Here is a 21,536-nt window from a genome sequence, read left to right as displayed (position 1 = left end):
TTTGCCCCGGCACCTGCTGCGGTCTCTTCCCCACCAGGGAGGAAGTAGTAGCTCCTGCTAGAGGACACTGCCCCGGGCACCACCGGGCCAAGAAGGGAACGTGTCCTCAGGGAAGGGCTCTGGGTCTGCTCATCCCTGGCAATTCTAAATTTCAAAAAGCCAGAGATTATTTTTCAAAAATTAATTTATTTCACTATGATCATAATCACAAATTTGAACAAAGCAGAGAAAGGAAACAAGCCCGAACCCCACCTACTTCTTCAAACCCAGAGGTAACATGGCTGTCCTTGGGGACACTCTGTCCCCAGGCCCCTGGGTGGAGCCGTCCTGCTTTACTCGGTTACAGGCAGGTGGCCGCAGAGACTTCACCTCCTGCTTCTTTTCACTTAACTATGCTCTGGGCTCCCCGGTCTTTCCACATTTCAGAAGCCAGTAAGAGTCCACCTGGCTTCACGTTTCTCCCGGCCATCCACCAGTCTTGTGTAATAAATACCTTGATTTTAATGTGTTTATTCCAGTGTGATTATCTTTTGCCTTTTTACCATTTTCTTTAATCACATTAACCAGCAGGGGCTGGCGGGGGGTCCTGGGAGTGTTAAACCTCTTTCTCTGGAAATTCATTTCTCCTATTTCTGAACTGGAAAAGTCCTCAACCTGAGTTTTTATATGGCTTCAAAGGTTCATCTGGAATTAATTTGTAGTTCAGTGTGACAGAGGGGTCTAAAACAAATGTCCCCAGAAACTACAACCAGTTGGGCTAAAATTATTCATGGCATGGTCCTGCACAATCCTTTTCATTGATTTGTGATTTTTTTTTTTCCTTGAGGGGGATGGAACGAGGGCCTTGTGCCTACTGGGAAAACCCTCCACTTCTCCAGCACGGATTCCCTTTCTCTAATTAACAGGTACTGAATCCAGATGCACCTGACCACTGAGCTACATCCCCAGCCCTTTCTGTTTATAAATTTATTTATGGCAACAGGGACTGAATCCAGGGATGCTCAACCACTGAGCCACATCCTCAGTCCTTGAGATAGGTCCTCACTGGGTGCTGAGGCTGGCCTCAAACTTGAGGTCCTTCTGTCTCAACCTCCCAAGCCTCTGGGATTACAGGTGTGCCCTGCATATGGCAGGATTCCTTTCAAAATCACCTCTTATGGAAAACATTTACGTATGGTAGATTGTTTCACTGGCTCATCTGTTTTGCACCAATAACCTTATATTAAAAAAAGGAGGAATTATTGAAGTCAGGCCTCAGCTAAAAGAGGAATTTGGTCCAGCTGCAGAAGCTCTACGCCTGTGCTGCTCAGACTTGCCAAAAAAAAAATGAACCGAGGTACAAAAGTGGAAATGTGAATCCATTTCATCCACACCCGGGGAGCTGGCAGTGCTGGAGGGTGACAGCACTCGCTGTCCTTACACTCAACTTCATAGAAGATGTCCATTCGCAGAGCCAGGGCAGTCTTAGAAACCCACCTGGGCCCGGGGCGGGGAACTGGGTGGTGGGGTGTGTGCTCACCTACTCCAGGCCAGAAACCACGACAGAAATAGAAGAAAAAAGAAAATGTTCTCTAACACCACAGGAAGGCAGCAGCCACCTGCACACGGCACCCCGAGGCCACAGGCACCTGAGGCAGGCCAAGGGAAGGGGCAGGGACCGCTGTGACTGTCAGCTGGGGGACTCAGCAAATGCCACAGTGATCTTCATTAAAATCCAGAAAACCAGAGAAGACATGGCCAATCAACTGAGCAAGAATGGAATCCTGCCTTCTTAAAAGCAAACAAGGCTGGCTGATATTTTGGTGGGATGATTGACTTGGCAGATGAAGGCAGCAGCAGATGTCACATGTCGAGGCGTCGCCAACCACTTGTTATGGCACCTCCAACTGTTACTGAACAAGTGGCTCAGCTAGCCCCAGGGCTTCGGGAACAGGATCGGACACTGGGCACAGCCCCAGTTAAAAGACTCATTTAAAGCATGACTTGGAAAAGGCAGGGGGACCACAGGGTCCTACGTGGGCTCGCCTCGGATCTGGGTGAAATTCAGTGAACACCACACCCGGGATTCGGGAAAACCCTTAATTCACGAGCTTCAGCGCTGTGCAAACTGTCCCAGGTAGGATCACGGGGGCGACAGTCACCCTGCTGTGGGCGAAGTGTGGGACTTGCAGTGTTGGAACTCTGCCAGGGACAGGAGGTGACTGAGCATACAGCTAGGCCAGTGGCTAAGGGGCTTTGGAACTAGCCAGGAGGGAAGAGGGGGAGCCCAGGAAGGGGCTTTGGAATTTTCAATGGCTGCATGAAGAACTCGTGAGCAGCCCTGAGAAAGTGACCACCAGGCCCAGGCGCAGGCCTTGCCTCAGGAACGAGAGAAACCCCTGAGGGGCACCCAGTGACGAGGGACAAGAGCAGCTGAAGAGCTAAGGGAACCAGGAATGACTCACCATTGCTGCCACCCAGGGGCATCTGCACATGTCCCCTGGTGCATGTGACAGGTGCAAAACAGCTTCACTATACTGGGCAGGGGCGGGTCCAAGCAAGGTGTGCTTCAGGACGCCAGAGGCCAGGGGAGGGGTGGGGATCAGGACACAGGATGCAGAGCGGCTGGGGCAGAACCCTGGCCCTGGGAGAGCCACGGCTCAGCACCAGGTGGCCTTGCAGGGACTTCTCTCCGCCATGCAAACCCTCGGGCGCCTGAAGATAAGTGCCTGCAGAAACCCTGATGACAAGAGGGTGGGTTTCACCATGAAGGGCCCCAGGTGGGCTCTGGGCCTGTCACAAGAGTGGAGGGGAGGGAAAAGGAGCAGGTGGGCCCTTGAAGGGGACAGAGTGGGCCAGCCTGGCACTCAGCGATGGTCCAGCTGAAGAGCTCGGCATTAGAAGGCAGCACACACCGGCAGAGGATGCCCTTCTCCTCACCCTGCTTCTTGGGCACCAGGAACCAGGCAGGGGGGACCGCAGTGCTGCAGCAGCCCCACTGCTGCTGGCTCTGCAGGTGGCTCTGGTGTCAACCTGGCAAGGCCTGAGTGGCTTTGGGCCGTCATGCATCAGTGGAGGGGGCTGCGGGGAGAGAGGGCTGACCGTGGCCTGTGGGGAGGCCTGGCCGCGGTGCCCACAGCCCAGGACCGTCAGAGCTCCTCCTTGTTGCTGTCAAGGGACTGGAGTGGAGGCCCCCGAGACAGGCGGTGACCTTCTGGCCCGTGTTCCCCAGGCTGCTGGCTGCTGTCCTCCAGGGGCTCGTCCATGGTGGCATAGTCCTGCAGGAGCCCGCTCTCCACGCCATGCCGCCGAAGGCTCTCGGTGCCCATGAGCCCCTGCATTCTCAGGTACCCCTGCTGGCAAAACGGGGGCAGCTTCTGGCGCGTCAGGGTGAACAGGAAACAGGACTCTGCACGAAAGCAGGAGGAGGAGGAGTCAGGCTGGGAGTCAGGCTGGAGGCGTGGGGAGAGGTGCAGGAAGGGAAAGCTGGGGGGCTGGGGCACCTCAGTGGGCCTCGCCCAGGACCTTGCATCCCTTGAAACTGCCATCTGACCTTTCTGGGTGCCTCACGCACGACCTGGGTAGTCATGGATCATGACTTTCCATGAGGATAGGAAAGCAGGAGGCTGCCTTGACCTTTTGGGAGAACAAGGCTCCAAGGTCAAAGCCAACCACAGAAATGACTGGGGGGCTGGGGATGTGGCTCAGTAGTAGAGCACTTGCCTAGCATGTGTGAGGCACTGGGTTTGATTCTCAGTACCACATATCAATAAAAAAAATAAAGGTCCATCAACAACTAAAAAAAAAAAAAAAGAAAAGAAACGTCTGGGGCAGGAGCTCATTCCTCTTGAGCACACCCTCAGCCTTCTCTTCTGGAGACTTGCTTAGAAGTGGTGGGAATTCAGTGGAATTGTGAGCTGAAGCCTCCTGCAACAGTATTTGAGTTGCAAATACTGCATGCGAAGTTCTGTCTAAACACTGTGGGGACAAAAAGATAAAATATTCTGTCCTGCCCAGGATGGAAATCATGCCTTTGACCAGTGTATACACATGGTATATACTACCTGCCTATTAGTTACTTAGTTATCGTGATTATCAGATGACAGTGGCAGTATCTCAGTGCTGGTGTTTAGGTAACCCTTACTTGATAATGCCTCCCAAACATGAGAACAATCATGATAGCAATTTGGATGTGCTGAAAAGAAGCTGTAAAATACTTCTTTTCAGTGAAAAGATGACTGTTCTAGACTTAATAAGACAAAAAAAAATCACATGCTGTGGTTGCTAAAATCTATGGTAAGAACATTTTCTATCTGTGAAATTGTGATGGGAAAGAAATTCATGCTGGTTATTCTGTTGACTCAAGCTTCAAAGTCATGTCACAGTGCCTCGTGCATGCTAGGACGGAAGGGCATGCCACCAGCGGGTGGGTGACATGAGCCGGAAACTTGTTCCAACTGACATCAACATTTTGCACCCAAAGTCATTGAGCCTATGTGAAGACTTCAGCGAGGCCCTGGACATGACTGAGCCCACACCACGCACTGCAGGTCAAGGGTTTGGTTGTATCCATGGTCTCAGGCATCCACTGGGGGTTTTGGAACGTGTGTCCTGAAGAGAAGTGGGGCCTGCTGTACTCATGTGGCTCTGAATGAAAGCTCAGGGGAGATAAGGTGGATGTCGGCTGGGTCTTCTGGGGAGTTGGCGACAGGCTGGGACATGGAGGGTCGAGACCTCCTACAGCTGCGGAGAAGCCTTCCGCCTCCCAGGCCCCCTCATCTCATGTAGGGGGGTACGTAACAGGGGACATCGTGGGGCTCCTGGGGCAAACAGGCTGACAGGGGCCCCATGGTGTCCCTCTGACTCTCTGAATTCTACCAGGGGACCCCGGAGGACAGGTAGATAGTCCTCTCTGAACAGGGAAGAGAGCAGGTGCCAGGGAGGACAGAGGACAGTGAGGTGGCTATCTCTCCAGCACAACCTTCTGCTGATGTCACCCCCCTGCAAGGCGTGGTGGCCCGGACGCCCAGCAGCTGGAGGCCAGAGCTAGCAGCTGCCGGACAGCTGGGGGCGGGGCAGAGAGGAGCCGCATCTGCCTGCTGGCCGTCTCCAGGAGGAGTCCTCCCAGTTCAAGGCAGTGGCTCAGTGGCTCGCCCTGTCCAGAACTGTCTAGAAAGGGAGGGGGGAGCCCGATGGCCTGGCATGGCCTATTGGAGGGGCCCACAGTCAAGGTGGGAACGTGCCCCTGACACAGAGTCTGGAAATCTCAGGAGACCAACAGGCATTTGGAGCCCAGGACTCCAACCTCTGATATAATTTCAGGAACCAGAGTCTGATCAAAGCTGAGAACTCCAAGGCTGCCCGTTCTTCAAGGGTGTCTGACTCTGGCTCTGTGAATTAACGTGCGCATCCACGTATGTGCAGATTATCAGTTAAAAACACATATTTATACATAAGTACGTATTTTATAATATATAAATATATAAATATATAATATGTAAATTATGTAATATGTAAATATATAAAATAAATATATACATGTAAATCATATAACATATAAATTACATATCATAACATATAAATCATATATATATATATATATTTTTTGGTACGGGGATTGAGCCCAGGGGTACTTAACTCCTGAGCCACAATCCCCTCTTTCCCTCCGTGGGCTGTTGCCTGTTCACCCCGAGATCCAAGCTTTGGCTGAGGGCCTCTATACAGGGCTCTCCCACCCCATTGTGTGCGGTGACACTCGGGGACCCAGCCCCGCTTGGTTGGTGTGTTTTGTGGAGTCTGGGCTCTGGGGAGCTGCCTTCGTTCCCTGCCAGTCTAGCTGTATTTTGGGGGACACTGTCCTGGGAGGGGGCTGCAGGGAATGCCTTGCCCACCCCCTTATGGGCAATGGGCTCTGGAGTTCTGGGCCCCTGGTCTCCCTGGCTGTCCCTGCACCTCCACCTTGGTCCCTTTGCGTCACCTGCGTAGAAGCTCCGCAGGTCGGTGTCCAGACAGTTCTCCAGGAAGCGCCGCAGGGGCAGGATGTGTCCCACGGGCGCCGTCCAGTCGGTCAGGAAGTCTTCCACGACGTGGTGGATGGCCGTGGGCCGCGGCAGGGGCCACTGTGCGGGGCGGAACCTCACCTCCTGCTCTGTGTGGGAGGCGGGGGTCAGGGCCAGGCTGGCCACGCAGTGTCCCCCGCCTCCTGCGCTCCCTCCAGCCTGCGCTCCCATCCACCCTGCAAGGGCTGTGGGCTGGCTCCAGGAGGAGGGCTGACAGAGGGAGAGGACCTGGACCGTCACTGTGGCCCCCGAGGGCAGCGCCAGGACCCGCAGATCGAGGTTGGTGTCCGCCCCCTCCCTGGAACGAGGCCCTTCCCAGCTGTCCTTCCCCGAGAGGCTCGGAGCCCCGGATGAAAGGGTCTAGGGCTCGCTGGTCCAGCCTCCCACCCGGGGACCCCGGGGAGGAGCCCGCTGAGCGCAGACCTGGCCAGCCCGGTGTGGGCACCTTCCCCAGAGGCCAGCCGCAGCCCAGCCTCGGGCAGCTTTAACTCTCAGTGCTCCTCCCCTGCTGGCACCACCTGCCCAGGGGAACAGGCCGAGCTGGCCACCCTCTTTCTCTGGAGCCCTTTAAGCTCCGAAGGACAAGCCACGTTCCCCAGGCTGCCTGTTCACTGGAGCTAAGCTGCGCCAGAGCTGCTGCCCTTCCGGGTGAGTCATCAGATGTGTCCTCATGCAATCCTACCGGGAGGGGACTACTGTCATCCCCATTTTACAGACAAGGAAGCCAGGCTCAGAGAGGTTCAGTAACAGTCCAACGTCACACAGCAATGAAAGGACAGACTTGGCCCAGCTCTTTCTGTCCTGTGCTAGTCAGTTCCAGTTCCTTGCCCTGTTCCTTCTAACATGCCACCTACAGCCCCTCACCCACTGTGGTCATTGTCCTTTGGAGACACTGGCATGACAGTGCCCCTCTTCCTGTGTGGGGCTTGGTGGATCATGACACTCCAGTGTGGCCTATGCAGGTCACAGTATGTGCCAGAATCTGGAAATGGCAATTTTCTCGGACCTTCTGCCTCAGCCAGGTCTCTGGGCAGAGTCCCCGAGGGCCCCCTCTGTCAGCTGAAGGAGCGCTGGGAGGATGAATTGTGACGAGTGTCCGCTCACCGGTGGGGAGGCGTCTGTAGAAGTAGATGACAGGGTGGAGGAAGTTGGACAGCCAGGCGTCCTCGGTGTGCCCCACCGACCGGTCATAAAAGAAGACATCCTTGTCGGGCCCAGAGAAGTTCTTGCCGTACTCCATGTTGACGACGAAGAGCCCGTGCCGGGCCGGCCTCCCGGTGAGCGTCTCCAGCTGGGCCAGCATCTGCATGGGGAACTCCTCCAGGTACTCGAAGGCCGAGGCGTTCCTGGGGGGCAACACGGGGTCTAGAGCCCTGGCCAGGGACAGGTGTGGGCACGGCTGCCTGGCCACGTGGCCCTTCCCCACAGTGCCAGCGCAGTGGTGTCTACTCTGGCTGGCTCTCCTTGCTGTCTGGTGCTGGGGTGGAACCCAGGGCCCCCACGTGCCAGGTGAGTGCCCTACCACGGAGCACCAGCCTGCACACACCCGTGTGGGCCTGCTGTGACCACCTCTCTCTATATACACACCTCTCTCTCTCTCTCTCTCACCTCAGAGAGATTCCAGAACACTCCACACCCTGAAGTGCACCCTGGAGGGAAGAGCCCTGCAGGCCGGAAGGGAGTGGCCGCCCTGAGCTAGTTGGGAGCTTGGGGATTGGGCCACAGGGCAGAAGGGGTCGGGCGGCAGGGAGCCGAGCACTCGGTGATGGGCACTCGGTCTCCCTGGGCCAACCGTGCAGCCGAGAAGGCATCAGCCAACTCCTCTGGGGGGGCCCTCTGGCCACTGCGTGGAGAACAGCCCAGGCTACCAGTGGCGGGACCTCAGCAGAGGGGGCAGCCAGCCAGAGCCATCGGGTTCTGGACACTGCTGAAGGCGGGCGGGGCTCAGGGATCTGCCCACAGGCTGGGTGTCCAGGTGAAAGAGGGCGGTCGAGGGCGACGTGAGCTGTGCTGAGTGCGTGTCCCGGGACTTGGCCACGCTCCGATCCAGGGGCCAGAAGTTCTTCCCCTGCTCCCCTCCCTGGTCCCCTCCCCAGCTGCCCCTCTAGGCGGCTCCCTGGGTGCTATGCGAGGTGTCCTCTGAGGCCCGGTCCTCAGAGCTCTGCTGCCTGTTCTGGATGGATAAGCACCTGGACCGAGTGGGTCCCGGCCAGTGTATGGGAACTCTTAACCCCAAGCTGGGGACTGACCTCCCAGGGGCACCCTGTTTCTGCACCTTGGTGGCGAAGGGTTTCCACCAGTGACTTTGACCTCCTTCTTCGCCCCTGCAAGATGATCATCCCCATTTTGCAAAAAAGGTTCAGTTAGGTTAACTAACTTGCCTGAAGTCACACAGCAAAAGGATAAACCCAGAGTTCACGCCCAGGACCAACTGTCTGACTCCACTCCCCCGCCCCACCCTGACTCATTTTAAGAGGGAAGAGCTGGGCTCCCCCACAGACAGAGTGGGCAGCGGTGTGCTGCAGGGTGCGTGGGTGAAGCCTGGGGGCGCAGGCGAGCTACTCACTCCTTGAGCAGGATGACATCGGCCAGCACACTGAACATCTGGTAGAGCCCCGAGGCCTCGTTCACGCGCCGGATGATGGCGTTGGTGAGCTGTGTGATGGGCAGCTCGGTGGAGGGCCAGGCCACGCCGTGGTGCCGATGCTCCAGCAGCCGGTGGACGGCTCGCACTGAAAGGGCCAGAGGGAGGAAGGGCCTGTGGCTCTTCAGATCCTATCTGCGTTCACTCCGTGGGAGGTGCAGGCCTTCGGGCGGGCGGAGTGGGGGCAGCAAAGGTTTGGGTCAAATTCCAAACAGGAATTGTTCTCTGCTTGTGGCCATGCACACATGCCCCTGAGTGGCATCCCCTGGGATGACCAGGCAGAAGAATGGGTGAGGCCAGGTGGGGGCCACAAGCCTGGGTCTGTCCACCTCTGCCTGAGGCCCTCTGCAGTGGAAGTCCGGCACTGTCACCTCACTTGAGGGGCCCAACCCAGACCCAGAGCCTCGCTGCCCTCCAGCCCGTTCCCACCAGAGCTGCCCACCTGGAAAGCCTGGGTGGCGCCCCTCCCGCACCCCTGCCTCTAGCGCTATTTTGAGGCGCTCTTATCTCTACATGGGGTGCGGGAGGAGCTGGTAGCTAAGTGACAGGGAGGGCCTTCCTTTCCCTGGGGCTGCTGGCGGCGGGCCCTGGGAGGAGCACTGCACACCGACACCTGCTCCCCCACAGCTGACCAGCAAATGCCCCAGACAGTGAAGGCCAGGCGCCAACAGGGCTTGCATGGAGGAGCTGGGTGGCCACGAGCCGGGAGGAGTCCGGCGCCAGGGCCTGGCTCCTGAGGCGCAGTGGCTGAGCTGAGGGTGGAGAGGGTGCAGCCAGAGCTCGGGAGGGTGGAGGCTGCGGCCCGAGGCCCGGGGAGGCGAAGCCCCTAGTGCCAGGTGCAGTGCCAGCAGTGGCCGTGTGGGAAGGGGCGGGGGGCACCACGACCCGTGGGCAGCAGCCCTGCAGAGGCTCCGGAAGTGTCCAGAGGGAAGGGAGCCCAGGAACTGTGAGCCCAGGAGGCCGAGGTCTGTGCTTAGCAAAAGGCAGTTCCCGCGGGCACCACGCCCTGGAGGGCAGGCCAGCGAGGCCGCGGGGACTGCCTGGACAGTGCTCGGGAGCATCCATCTGGTGTCTTTGTCGTCCATCACGTCCTGCTGCCTCGCTGTCTTTCGCTTCCCTTGGGACAGTTTCTCAGTGGAATGATGGCAAGGTCCGGGCAACCCCTCGGGGTTATCACTGTCCCACCCCGGGGAGGGCTGTCAGCTGCTTGGGGACAGCGGTCAGTTGCCTGTGCACCCAGAACTGCTTCCCACCTGCCGGAAGCTTACTGCCTAGGTGTGGCTTTAGAGTCAGCGGGTGTGGATGTGAATCCCTCTGCCATCCCCTGGCTGGGTGGCTAAGGGCAGGTGACTTGACTTCTCTGTGTGCCAGTTTTCTCATCTGGAAAATGGAGTTGAACTAACAGGATCTGTTTCATGGGGCTGAGGATGAAGTGTATGGAAAGATGGGGACAGAGGAAGCAAGAGGGCTGGGCAGTGGTGGCCAGGATGGCGGGAACGGGTGGCAGCGCATGTGGGATGGTGAGGCCTGGCAGCCGGGATGGTGTTCAGACAGCCGGAGCCCTCCAGCCCCTTCCTGACCACACATCATCTGGGAATGGACTGCAGGGCACGATGACCTCTCCCTGCCAGGTGGGAAGGGCAGCGGGATGACAGACCACCGTCAAGGTCAAGTGGGGCAGCAATGGGACCTTAGGGATTTCAATGGCAAATTAACTGGTTTAGGCAGCAGCTGCAGGCGGCAGAGCACCCGCTCAGCAGCCCGAGGAGCTGCCAGTGCCACTGTCTGTGGGGCGCGAGGCTGTGGTGGGGCCTTCCCTGGACCCTCCAGTTCCAGAGGCAGCCATGGATTCAGGGGTTGACGGCCCCAAGGAGCAGGGACTCATTCTCAAGCCACAGCTGGTGACGACAGCTGAGCCCACCCACTCTAACCTGGAGGAGGAGGCATGAAGTCCCCCTCCTCGGTTGATTCTTCAGAAAATGCTGACTTATGTCATACGGACAACTATGGTATTCATAATACCACTCTCAATCAGAGGTACCATGACATGATCGTTATCATACCCTGAAATGGGGTACCACTATAATTCCTATAGTTCTGACCCCTTATTATCCCTAAGGGATTTATCTTCCCTCACAGGATTTTTAACTAAATGTATCCTTATTCAAGAACTAACAGCCAAGGGAGGTGGCACACACCTGTAATCCCAGAAGCTTGGGAGGCTGAGGCAGGAGGATTGCAAGTTCAAAGCCAGCCTCAGCAACAGTGAGGTTGTTTTGAGGTGCCGAGCAGCTCAAAAAGACCCTGTCTCTAAATATAAAATGGGCTGGGATGTGGCTCAGTGGTTAAGCACCCCTGGTTCAATCCCCAGGGCTGGGGAAAAAAAAAACTCAAGAAATTACAGCATTATTATAGCAACATCCACAGCCAGCCTGGCACGGTGGTGCTGGCCTGTGATCTGGGCTACTGGGGAGGTTGAGGCAGGAGGATTCCATGTTTGAGGTCACCTTGGGCAGCTTATCAGCTTCTCAAAATACAAAGGACTGGGGTGTGGCTCAGGGGTAGAGCCCCCTGGGTTCAATCCCCAGTGTTGGTGGAAAGAAAAAAAACCACAGCTATGCAGGCGTTACTGAATTTCTGTTTTTGCACATGATTAACTTATTGCACAACCCCAACAATATTTCCAACAATCAATGATATAAAAACAAAATTTCAACTGGAAAATATGAAACAATACCCCCCACACTTTTTTTTTGCGGTGCTAGGAATTGAACCCGGGGCCTAGTTGTGGAGAACAGACTGCCTGGGCCGCGTTCGTCGGTGTGGTGCAGAACAGCAGGGTTACTCCATCCTGCAGAGCAGCGGCCTGCCCTGAGCTACTCAGTTCAGGGCTAAGGCAGGGGGACTCCGTAGCTCGTCTGGCAAATGGACAGATAACCACCAGATGCTGGACATGCTGAACTTACCAAACGGCTGCCCAGCACAATCAGAAGGCACGAACCGGTAAGTGAATCATCTGTGCTAATAAGTGACGCCTGTGGGCTAGGGATATGGCTCAGTTGGTAGAGTGCTTGCCACTCATGCCCAAGGCACAGGGTTCAATCCCCAGCGCCCAAAAAACAAACAAACAAACAAACAAACAAACCAGAGTGACGCCTGTGAACTCATTGGATTAAATCAGAGACATGGGCACAGGACTGTGAAACCAGGCCCTGGAGCTCATCAAACAGGCCTCTGAATGGTGTCACCCTCACCTGGAGGGTAACAGGAGAGGCACCAGAGACATCCTCTTACCAGTCCTCTGGTGAAGCCCCAGCCTCATCTCTGTCTGCTGAGGCTGCTTAGACACCGCCCACCCTGCCCCGCACCCAGCCCTCACCCTCCACAGCTCTGTGCCTGAGCAGGGCCTCTGGCTGTGATCTAATCGTCACTAGTATCTGCTCTCTGCCTTTGCCCTGGGCAAGGCTCTGGAATCCCTGTGGCCACCTTAACCTTTCTCAGCCGTTCTGGAACCTGTATACTCTCTTATTAAGTGTGACTTCATATTAGTAATCAAGAGTGGAAAGGAAGAAAAGACCCCGATTACCAAAGGGACATGAGGATTTGGTGAATTAAAGCCAACAAAGTGATTCGACTTGTGAATTTATTTATTTTGGTACCAGGGATTACTGAACTCAGGGGTGCTTAACCACTGAGCTACATCCTCAGCCCTTTTTTTATATTTTATTTTGATACAGGGCCTCACTAACTTGCCGAGGCTGGCTTTGAACTAACTCACAATCCTCCTGCCCACCCCCCCAGCTGCTGGGATTACAGGCGTGCGCCACCACACCTGGCCTTGTGGATTCATTTTATTCAATAAATTCTGCGGTTGTGGAAAGGCTCTGGGGTGGCCTATGTCAGTGGCCTGGCTCCCACCAGACACTCCCACACACTAAGCCGGGGCCCTGAGCCACATCCCGCTGGAAACATTTCCCTTCCATCGCCTAAATATATATATATTTTGTTGATGGACTTTTATTCATAAGCAGTGCTGAGGATGGAGCCCAGTGCCTTGCTGGTGCGGGCAGGTGCTCTACCACTGAGACACCCCAGCCCCAAGATGCTTGATCTTCCCTGGGCCCAGCACACTGCTTCTGCTCTGAACTCTGGACTGAATCTTACATCCACTGAATGCAAATCAAACACTTTAAGCTAAAAATTTACTAAACTGGTGGGATCAAACCCCAGGAAAACTTAGTTAGCAGTTAAATATCCTAGTCAACTAGCTTTGATCTACTTCTTTTTCTGTTAAGGGGTAAAGAAGGCGGGAGAAGCCCGAGCAGAACTGAAACTACTCTCTTGAATTTGCAATTCAACATGAATATTTGACTTGGGATCTGCTAAAAAGAGGATCCAACCTTTAGATTCACATTTATCCAACGTCAGTTATTCTCAAGAAATCACAGTGATCCCGCACATTCTACCTACTCTTTGGTGCTTCATGAGAGGAGCAAGGAGCTCACTATACCTTTTAATTCAAGCCAAGCTATGAAAATCCAGGGCCTCTAATTATAACGTAATTTATAATGTCATCATTACTGATTGGTCTTCGTGATAATCTTTTTCATAGTAATCCTATCTTAATCGGGGGATGCAGCAACTGGAGTTCCATTAACAACAAGCCCCAGATACAGTGAGAAAGTCATCAAAACTCTGATCCTCAGAGCTTTCTTGAGAAAAACGAGGATTTGGCTAGTGGCTCATCCCTGTAACCCCAGTGACTACAGGAGGCTGAGGCAGGAGGATTGCAAGTTCAAGGCCAGCCTCAGCAACTTAGGGAGGTGCTGTCTTAAAATAAAAAGGACTGGGGTGTAGCCCCCAGGTAGAGCCAAGGGCCCTGGGTTTAATCCCCAGCCCAGGAAAAAAAAAAAAAGAGGGAAAGGGAGGGCAGAGGGAGGGGAAGTCCCCTTCTCTCTCTCTCTTTCTCTCTCTCTCTCTCTCTCTCTCACTGTCTAGTTCCCATTTATCCTTAAAATCACAAGGCATCAATTTTGGGTTGGGCATTATTCTTGTACGATAAGTCAAATTATTTTTCAAAATTATGTTTTAGTATTTGATGTGCACTCTCAAGTTAGCAGAAAATTTATACCTTCAGTACTGAGAGTTGTGAATCAGAAGTATTTAATCTGATTGCAACTTTTCTTTCAATCTGTCAGCAGGCAGTGTGCGTGACAGAGCCACCCAGCTGGCTGATGGGTGCCCAGGAATCACCTTATTCAGCCTCAGGACAGCCCTGAGCGGGCAGAAGTCACCTCCTTTTCACCTCTGATGATAGGGATGTGCTCAGCCAGGGTAAGGTCACCTCTAAGACCACCCATCCAGGTTAGCATACTTTGTGGCCCTGGACATTGGACACGGGTGCTCTACCACTGAGCTACCTCCCCGCCCATTTTTACTTTACTTTCAGACAGGGTCTTTCTTGAGTTGACAGGTTGGCCTTGAACTTATGATTCTCCTGCCCCAGCCTCCTGAGTCACTGGGATTACAAGCACGTTAGAATCTGTTAACCCCTCAGGCTTTAAGCACAACACAGGCCACCCCAGAGCCTCCCACGTTTATGCTGTATCTGTTGCTACTTTTCTAGGTGACCCTCAGGCCATGAAAACCTGGGGTCAGCTGCCTAACAGGAAGCTATGACCACTGACTGCTGGTGAACAGTCCCTTAAGCTTCTGGAGGTCTGGAGTATTCACAAGCCTCAGGGATAATGACGGGTCCTGCCTGGGGACAGTGGACTCACCTGTGTACCGGAATCCGTGGATGAAGCCCCCAGCTGATTTGCGGTAGTCCACCGAGTGGCTGGCGGTGCCCAGGATGAAGAGGCCGCGACTGCCTTTGGACTCATAGCTGGCTCTGATCAGCGGGTACTTCTTGCTGAACTCGCTCCCGGAGCTGAGTCTGAGGGACCTGGGAGTGGAAAGGGGTCAGTCACAGTCCTCGTGTGGAGGAAGCCCTTTCCAGACAGTGGGTTTTCCACCCATCCCACTTCATCTCATAGATGAAGCACCTGGGCTTAGATCAAGGACATGCAGGTCAGGGATAGAGCTCGAATCCAAGCTTGGCCCAAGGCTAGGCTCTGGGCCAAACCTGAGGCCTGCTGTCATCTGAGGGGAAAGGAGGCTCTGGGCAGGCCCTTGTCCTCCTGTGCCCTGGCCAGAAGGCAAGAGAGAATGAGCAGATGCTCTGGCCCAACCCTCACACGTGTCCGAGTAGCAACCTCTACAGACCAGGCTCCACCAGGCAGTCCTTCAAAATCCATTATGAAGAACTTTAGGAACTTTTTACTTTTTGTACCAAGGATTCAACTCAGGGACACTGAACCACTAAGCTACATCCCCAGCCCTTTTTTTATATTTTGAGACAGGGTCTCACTGAGTTGCTTAGGGCCTTGAACTTGTGATCCTGCTGCCTCAGCCTCCCAAGTCACGGGGATTACAGGTGTGCACCACTGCGCCCAGCTCAGAGATAAACTTTTTTTTGGTACCAGGGATTGAACCCAGGAGTGTTTAACCGCTGAACCACATCCATAGTCTTTTTTACGTTTTATTCTGGGATGGGGTCTCACTAAATTGCTAAGGCTGGCCTTGAAATTGAGATCCTCCTGCCTCAGCCTCCTGAGCCATCAGGATTACGGGCGTGTGCCATCATGCCAGACAGGAACTGACATTTTACTGAGCATACAGCATATGCCAAGCACTGTCTTATATTAATCCTCACATGACCATATAGGAAGGAAACGAGTATCCCCAGGGCAGAGATAAAGAACTGGGGCAAACTGTGATCAAGTGACCTTCCGAGGGCGCCCAGATGTGACCAGCAGAGATGCCAGGTTGACCTGGCCTGTGCTCATGGCCCTGGAGAAGCTCACCCGTCTGGGCCTGACCGCCCACCTGACCACTCAGGGGAGGACCCCTGATGGAGGGTCTGGGAGCTGAAAGGGAAACCAGGGGGAACCTACTCAGACCTTTCCGGGACATTCTGAAAACTCTCTCAATGGCCCACTGTGTGGCCTCCTGTCCCCAGGAGGTCAGAAGGTGCTTCCTAGGAGACCCCGCCTCTTTCCCCGGGGACTCACTGGTTGAAGATGGAGAAGTCGAATCTCCAGCCCAGGCAGCGGATGACGCGGTCGTAGGCCACGCGCATGGCGAAGTTGTCGTTGTCGTCCTGGGGGAGGGGGATGGCATCAGCACTCTGGTTGGCGCTGGTTTCCTCCAGGAAGAACTTCAGGGTGATGTGGAACCTGCCCTCGTGGTCCTTCACGATGGCCAGATCCGTCAGGTCCGACTCGATAAGCCCGTCCAGGGACTTCAGCTGGTAGGTGTCCAGCAGGCCATTGTTGATAGCTCTGGGGCCCCAAGAGAAGGCAAGGAGACGGGAGGGGACTCAGGAGGGCTGGTGAGTCCGGCGGGGCCAGGAGGGGTGGGAGAGGCGGTTCTTCCCACATTTGGGGCTTGCGAGGGTTGGGCAGTGGCGTGTCCCCAAGGACTTGTGTTGGGAGCTTGGTCCCCAGCGTGGGTGATATTGGGAGGGTGGGGGACCTTCAGAGGTGGAGCCTAGAGAAGGCCACTGTCTATCAAGACAGTTTTAGCAAACCTGACCCTTTCCCTCATCTGTCTTCCCGTCTCACCACGTGACCGCTCCCTCCTGAGTTCCTGTGATCCTGATGACATCTGCCGTGAGGTGACACAGGCAGGGGAGACCTTGACAGAGCCAATACTAGGCCATTTGGACTTCCCACTTTGAAAGTATGAACTAAATAAAACTCTTTTCTTTTTTTTTAATATTTTATTTTTTAGGTTTTAGGTGGGCACAATATCTTTATTTTTATGTGGTGCTGAGAATCGAACCCAGGGCCTCATGCACGCCAGGTGAGCGCGCTACCACTTGAGCCACATCCCCAGCCCTAAAATTCCTTTCTTTAAGTGGACCAGCCCCAGGTATTTTGTTACAGTGACACAGATCCTGGACTGCTACAGGCTTTCAGTACAGGGATGCAGCATACCTGAGGTCTCCAACGTAGTGGGTGGCCCAGGAGAGCCGCACCCGGGAGCGGCTCAGCATGTGGATGAAGTTTGTGACACCCAAGATGTTCTCTGCCGTCTCAAAGGCCGAGTTCCCGCGGCCCAGGATCAGCACATTCTGACCCACAAAGTCCCCAGGATCCACGGACACAGACTCATAACCCTCCGCATATTCAGAGCCAGGGAAGTCAACCTGGTTGGGGACTGACACACCAGTGGCCACAAGGAGGACACTGCAGGCGAGGACATAGGAAAGATAGTGCAGTCTCTCAGCGATAAGATTACTTGGTTAAAACCACCTGCTTCACCCCGACTGCAGGCTCCTAACAGGTGACAGACGTTCATTCACTCACTCACTCTTCACTCGACCACTTGCTGACCCAGCCCATACTGCAAGACCTTCCTCTCCAAGACCTCACAGCCCAGGGGTACACATGCCGCACAGTGTACTCCATCCATCACACTCATCCTGGGGATTCATTACGCTTTCTTTCTTTTTTGGGACCAGGGATTGAACCCAGGGGCATTTAACCACTGAGCCACATCCCCAGCCCTTTTTTATATATTTTTTTAGAGACAGGGTCTCTCCGAGTTGCTTAGGGCCTTGCTAAATTGCTTAGGCAGGCTTTGAACTCGAAATCCTCCTGCTTCAGCCTCCTGAGCTGCTGGGATTACAGGTGTGGGCCATTTTGCCAGGCTTAATTATGTTTTCTGATTGAGGAGAAAGTGATACTGTGAGAAAACTGAAAAATCAACCTAAGGTTGATCACAGCCATCAGGTGAAGCACCTCCCCTGGTGATGCAAATGGAGCCTGAATTCTGTTTCCCCTCCTGACCTGCCTCCTAGGTATGAATGTCTGCTAAGCAATACTTGGGTGGTGGGCCCTATACTGGTGCGTGTGTTTACTCCTCAAAGCAGCCTGGAGTGAGCTGAGTGGTCTCTCTCCAGGCGAGGAGATGCAGCTCCTGTGAGTTCCTAAGAGCAGCGGAGACACTTTGTGCTCAGATGGGTGTGATTCCGAAGTCCTGCTCTTTGGAGAGGAGAAGGGTGTAAGATCCAGCAGCGGTCAGTTTGGGAGTCGGATCCTGCTGGCCTGCAGAATGCTTTGACCACAGGGTGGTTTCAAAATAGAACTGGATGGCCTGTGGAAGGAGCACACAGAGCCCTATTGGTCCTTTTTTCTGATCCTTGTCCACTCTGCTCTTAACTGACTCCCTTCTGCTGCAGCACATCTGCTTGAAGTGTGAGAGTCCAGATCAGCACAGTCTTCTGCCCCTGGGCTGTGAGAGGCAAGGAGCAATGCTGGGCCTACTTAACAGAGCAGGTGAACATTGCTGAGCACCTGCCTGGGGCCAAGTTCAAGGCTAAAGGCCAGGAAAGGAGAAGCAGTCTGATGCAGCGGATGGAACACAGGATTTGGAGTTAGAAAAATATGAGCTCAAATCGCAGTTCTACCACATACACAGCATTAATTACCCAACTTCTCTGAGCCCCAGGTGTTCACCTGTCAAATGGGATCAGTGAACTTCCCCCCTCAGTTCCTTGTGAGGATTAAACAAATTTTGGGGGCCCAGGCAATATTAAGTTGACTCTCAAGCCAAAGCAAGCTAAAAATGGTCACTGGAAGCACTTCCTGTTGGGCCTCTCACTTCTGTTTGGTTCTGAAATCCCACTGGGCCGACCCTGGCTGGCCACTTGACCCAGTATTTCCCATCATGCATTCTGGGGACACTAGTTCTAGGAAATGCTCTTTAAGATAGGTTTTGGGGACACATAAACTGTTTCTGCTCGATACCAGCATCACAGTGAATATGAAAGTAGCAAAGACTGGCAAATCCAGAGGAAAGGAATTTGCCACAACATTTAAAGGACACACTTGAGAAACGGTGCCTAAGCAGAACCTCAGTCTGATCCAGGAGTGGGAGAAATGCCCTGCTTCTCCCATTTCTCCCACATCTCCAGGTAACCAAAGTGTCCCTCTGGGAAAGACCTCAGCTGCAGCTGGCCAGCTCCGGCGCAGGTCCCTTACCTGCATTGGTATGTATGGCCCTTCTGGTCAGTCAGCATGAAGTAGTGGCCGTTCCAGGCCCGCTGGTCCTTGTCTAGAGTGACGTGGGTGATGGTGGTGTTGTACAGCACGTGGAGCCCCAGCCTGTCTGCGAAGTCGCCCAGGTAGCGCACCATGTCGCCGGCGTCCGGGAAGTAGGCGCGGGAGTAGTGTCTGAAGAGGAGCCGGGGATCGTGGCTGAGTAGGGAGTTCCAGTCGTGGCGGAGGTTGAACTCGGCGTTGGCCTTTCCTGTGTAGCGCTTGTTGATGCTGATGAGCTTGCGGTGCCGCGGGTAGCGCGTGAAGAAGCTGCCCGGGGCCGACGCGCGTTCGAAGACCACATAGTCTCTGCCGGCCCGCTGCAGGAAGGAGGCCATCTGCAGGCCCGCGGGCCCCGCGCCCAGCACGCAGTAGTCCCGGTGGGAGCTCACGCACAGAGTCGGGTGCAGGACGAGCGTCAGGAGCAGCCCCGGGGGTCCCCAGAGCCGGGCCGCGGCGGAGAGGTGCATCCTGCGGCAGACCAGAGGGGAGGCCTCGCACCTCGCGGGTGCGGGCAGGTGCTAGCCTTGTCTTTCCGAGGAATGGGGATCAGATGCCCAGGGAGAAGCAAGGGCTTGCGTGCGCCCTCACCGCAACGTGAGGTGCAGCCGGGACGGGAACCCCAGGACCTTGGAGCTCACTTGCCCCCACGCGTTCTGTTCCATGAGGGCTCTGGGGCTCGCAGGAGTCCCGGACCCTTCCGTCTCATCTCCAGTCTCCTTTCCCGCAGGTGCCATCCCCCTTCGTATTGGACACCCTGGGGAAGCAGAGGGTGTCCCCCGATTTCCCGCTCATTCGAGGGGCGCCCCAGGCCCGCGGCACCCTCCGCCGGCACAATCTCTCAGCCACGTCCCTGCCCCCGGGCTGGAGACTGAAGGAGGTGTGGCGTGCAGGCCCCGCCCCCGCCCTCCTGAGCAGAGACAGGGATGTCCAGCTCGCCGCGCGCGCCCGGGTGGCTGCTGCCTGCGCGTGCGCGTGGACAGGCTGCGTTCGGGGCCCGCGCCGCCGGCCGCCGCGCCAGCGGAGCTCGAACCTCGCGGCCGCCGGGACCGCAGGCCGTAGTCGAATGAGGCGGGCAGCCTCGCGCGCGCCGCGGCCCCGCCCCTCCCCTCCCGCCCGATGGCAGGGGGCGGGGTCACGTGCTCGGCGCGCAGCACGCCGGGACCCGCTGGCCTGCAGCAGCCCCACGATGGGGCGCGGGAGTAGCGCACGTGCTGCCGGTGCTAGCAGAGGGGGTCTGAAGCTGGCGACATTTGGGGATTGGACTGGAGAGCGGATCTGGGATAGTCACGGGACTCATTTTAAACTATGCCTCTTCACATGTGAGTGAAGGGAGAAGAGTTTGGAGAATACCCGTGTTTTTAAATTCCCAGTGAAGCCCAAGGCTAAATACAACCTAATTGGCCTCCTCAGTTTTGTGGGACAGATAGAACAATTAGTTTTTGCTGCGGCGATTCAGTAGTGTCTATAGAGCAACTGGCACGACTGACTTGATCTTCAATCAGGACAGGAGCAAAGGGCAGTTTCCAAATGCAGGTTTAGCGGTTGGTTTGCATAAGATCACAGTTTGGAAGTACATCCTGGAATTGAAGCCCAGAGGGGAAACATCAATGACAGGAGATGTGGGAACAGATCAAGGTCAGCTTCTCCTGTGGCAGATGGCTTCCAGGATGTGGGCAGAATATGGTGCACCTCTGAGGGAAGGATGAGAACCTTCTAAGGGCATTGTGTACTCCAGTGAAATGAAACTGAGGGTTCTTCCGGAAAGACAGTGTGGAAAGAACTTTCTGGTCTTGAGCTCTGCATGACTGGAGCTGCTTTTCATTAAAAATCACAGCTGGGCCTCTAGGAAAACACTTCCCTGGTCTCTAGAGCCAAAGCACCCACTAAAGAATGCCACATGTCTATCTTCTTCACACCCTGTACCACCAGGGAAAAGCTCCATGAGAACATAAGCTTTTTTGTAGTCACTCAGTGACCCCAATGATAAGCACTTGAAAAAGCACTGGAGTGGGTGCTAGGAGAATAGTGAAAAAATCTAAGGACCTTATTTGCTAAGTAGTGGGAGGTAAGATGATGTATTCAGGGCCCTAAAGCTGGGCGGAGCCTGCATTGCAGACAGGATCTACTAGGTTTTGAGTGCAGGACCACTTTTAGCACTGGACTTGGCAGCCCCGTGCAGGACACACACGTAATGGAATCTGATGCAAAGTACTTAGAGAATGAGCCTTGGCCACTCCCTGCCCCAGTTAATCCTGAGACTGGGCCACATGTCTTAATTCTAAGCTTGAAACTTTATGGCACCTGTCACACCATCATATATATGTACTTTTTTACACCTTTGTTTATTTTTATGTGGTGCTGGGATCCAACTCAGTGCCTCATGTGTGCTAGAGAAGTGCTCTACCACTGAGCCACAACCCCAGCCCAAACACCTTATATATTTTAAAACTACCATGAAAACTCCACACAAACTTTTTGCTTTCTCTCTCCAGTATCCCTAATGACAAAGTAAATTTTGCCCCAGTCAATTTTTGCTTGCAAGGGCTAGGGCCATGGCTCAGTGTAGAGCACCTGACATGCTTGAAACTCTGGGTTCAACTCTCAGAAAAGCACACACAAAAATATATACATATATTTGTGCTTCCTGAGGCACAATTATTTTGATTAAAATTCTAACTTTGGGAATTCTACTACAAAGCTGAA

The 21,536-nt window shown here is 54.7% G+C and overlaps 1 protein-coding gene across 1 annotated transcript; it reads right to left on the bottom strand.

The window, feature by feature from the left end:
• Window positions 1-212: 212 nt before the first annotated feature.
• On the bottom strand, window positions 213-19,688 carry Foxred2 (FAD dependent oxidoreductase domain containing 2). Its single transcript, XM_026410156.2, has 8 exons — window positions 18,774-19,688; window positions 16,725-16,976; window positions 15,798-16,067; window positions 14,463-14,629; window positions 8,605-8,770; window positions 7,143-7,384; window positions 5,957-6,127; window positions 213-3,388 (listed from the first exon to the last, which is right to left on the bottom strand). The coding sequence occupies exons 1-8, from the start codon at window positions 19,298-19,300 to the stop codon at window positions 3,129-3,131; spliced, it is 2,055 nt and encodes a 684-aa protein (XP_026265941.2). The 5' UTR covers window positions 19,301-19,688; the 3' UTR covers window positions 213-3,128.
• Between the last annotated feature and the right edge of the window lie 1,848 nt (window positions 19,689-21,536).

The sequence above is a fragment of the Urocitellus parryii genome, chromosome 5 (genome assembly GCF_045843805.1).
Source record: "Urocitellus parryii isolate mUroPar1 chromosome 5, mUroPar1.hap1, whole genome shotgun sequence".
NCBI lineage: Eukaryota > Metazoa > Chordata > Mammalia > Rodentia > Sciuridae > Urocitellus > Urocitellus parryii.
Note: the sequence above shows the minus strand (reverse complement) of the source record. Positions and strands in the feature narration are given on the sequence as shown.

Excerpts from the sequence above, each read along its gene's own strand:
- Foxred2 (XM_026410156.2), bottom strand. The coding sequence starts at position 19,300 with ATGCACCTCTCCGCCGCGGCCCGGCTCTGGGGACCCCCGGGGCTGCTC. Across the intron at positions 16,068-16,724 it reads CACTACGTTGGAGACCTCAG|AGCTATCAACAATGGCCTGC; the intron begins GTATGCTGCATC and ends TTGGGGCCCCAG. Across the intron at positions 6,128-7,142 it reads CTACAGACGCCTCCCCACCG|AGCAGGAGGTGAGGTTCCGC; the intron begins GTGAGCGGACAC and ends CCTCCCACACAG.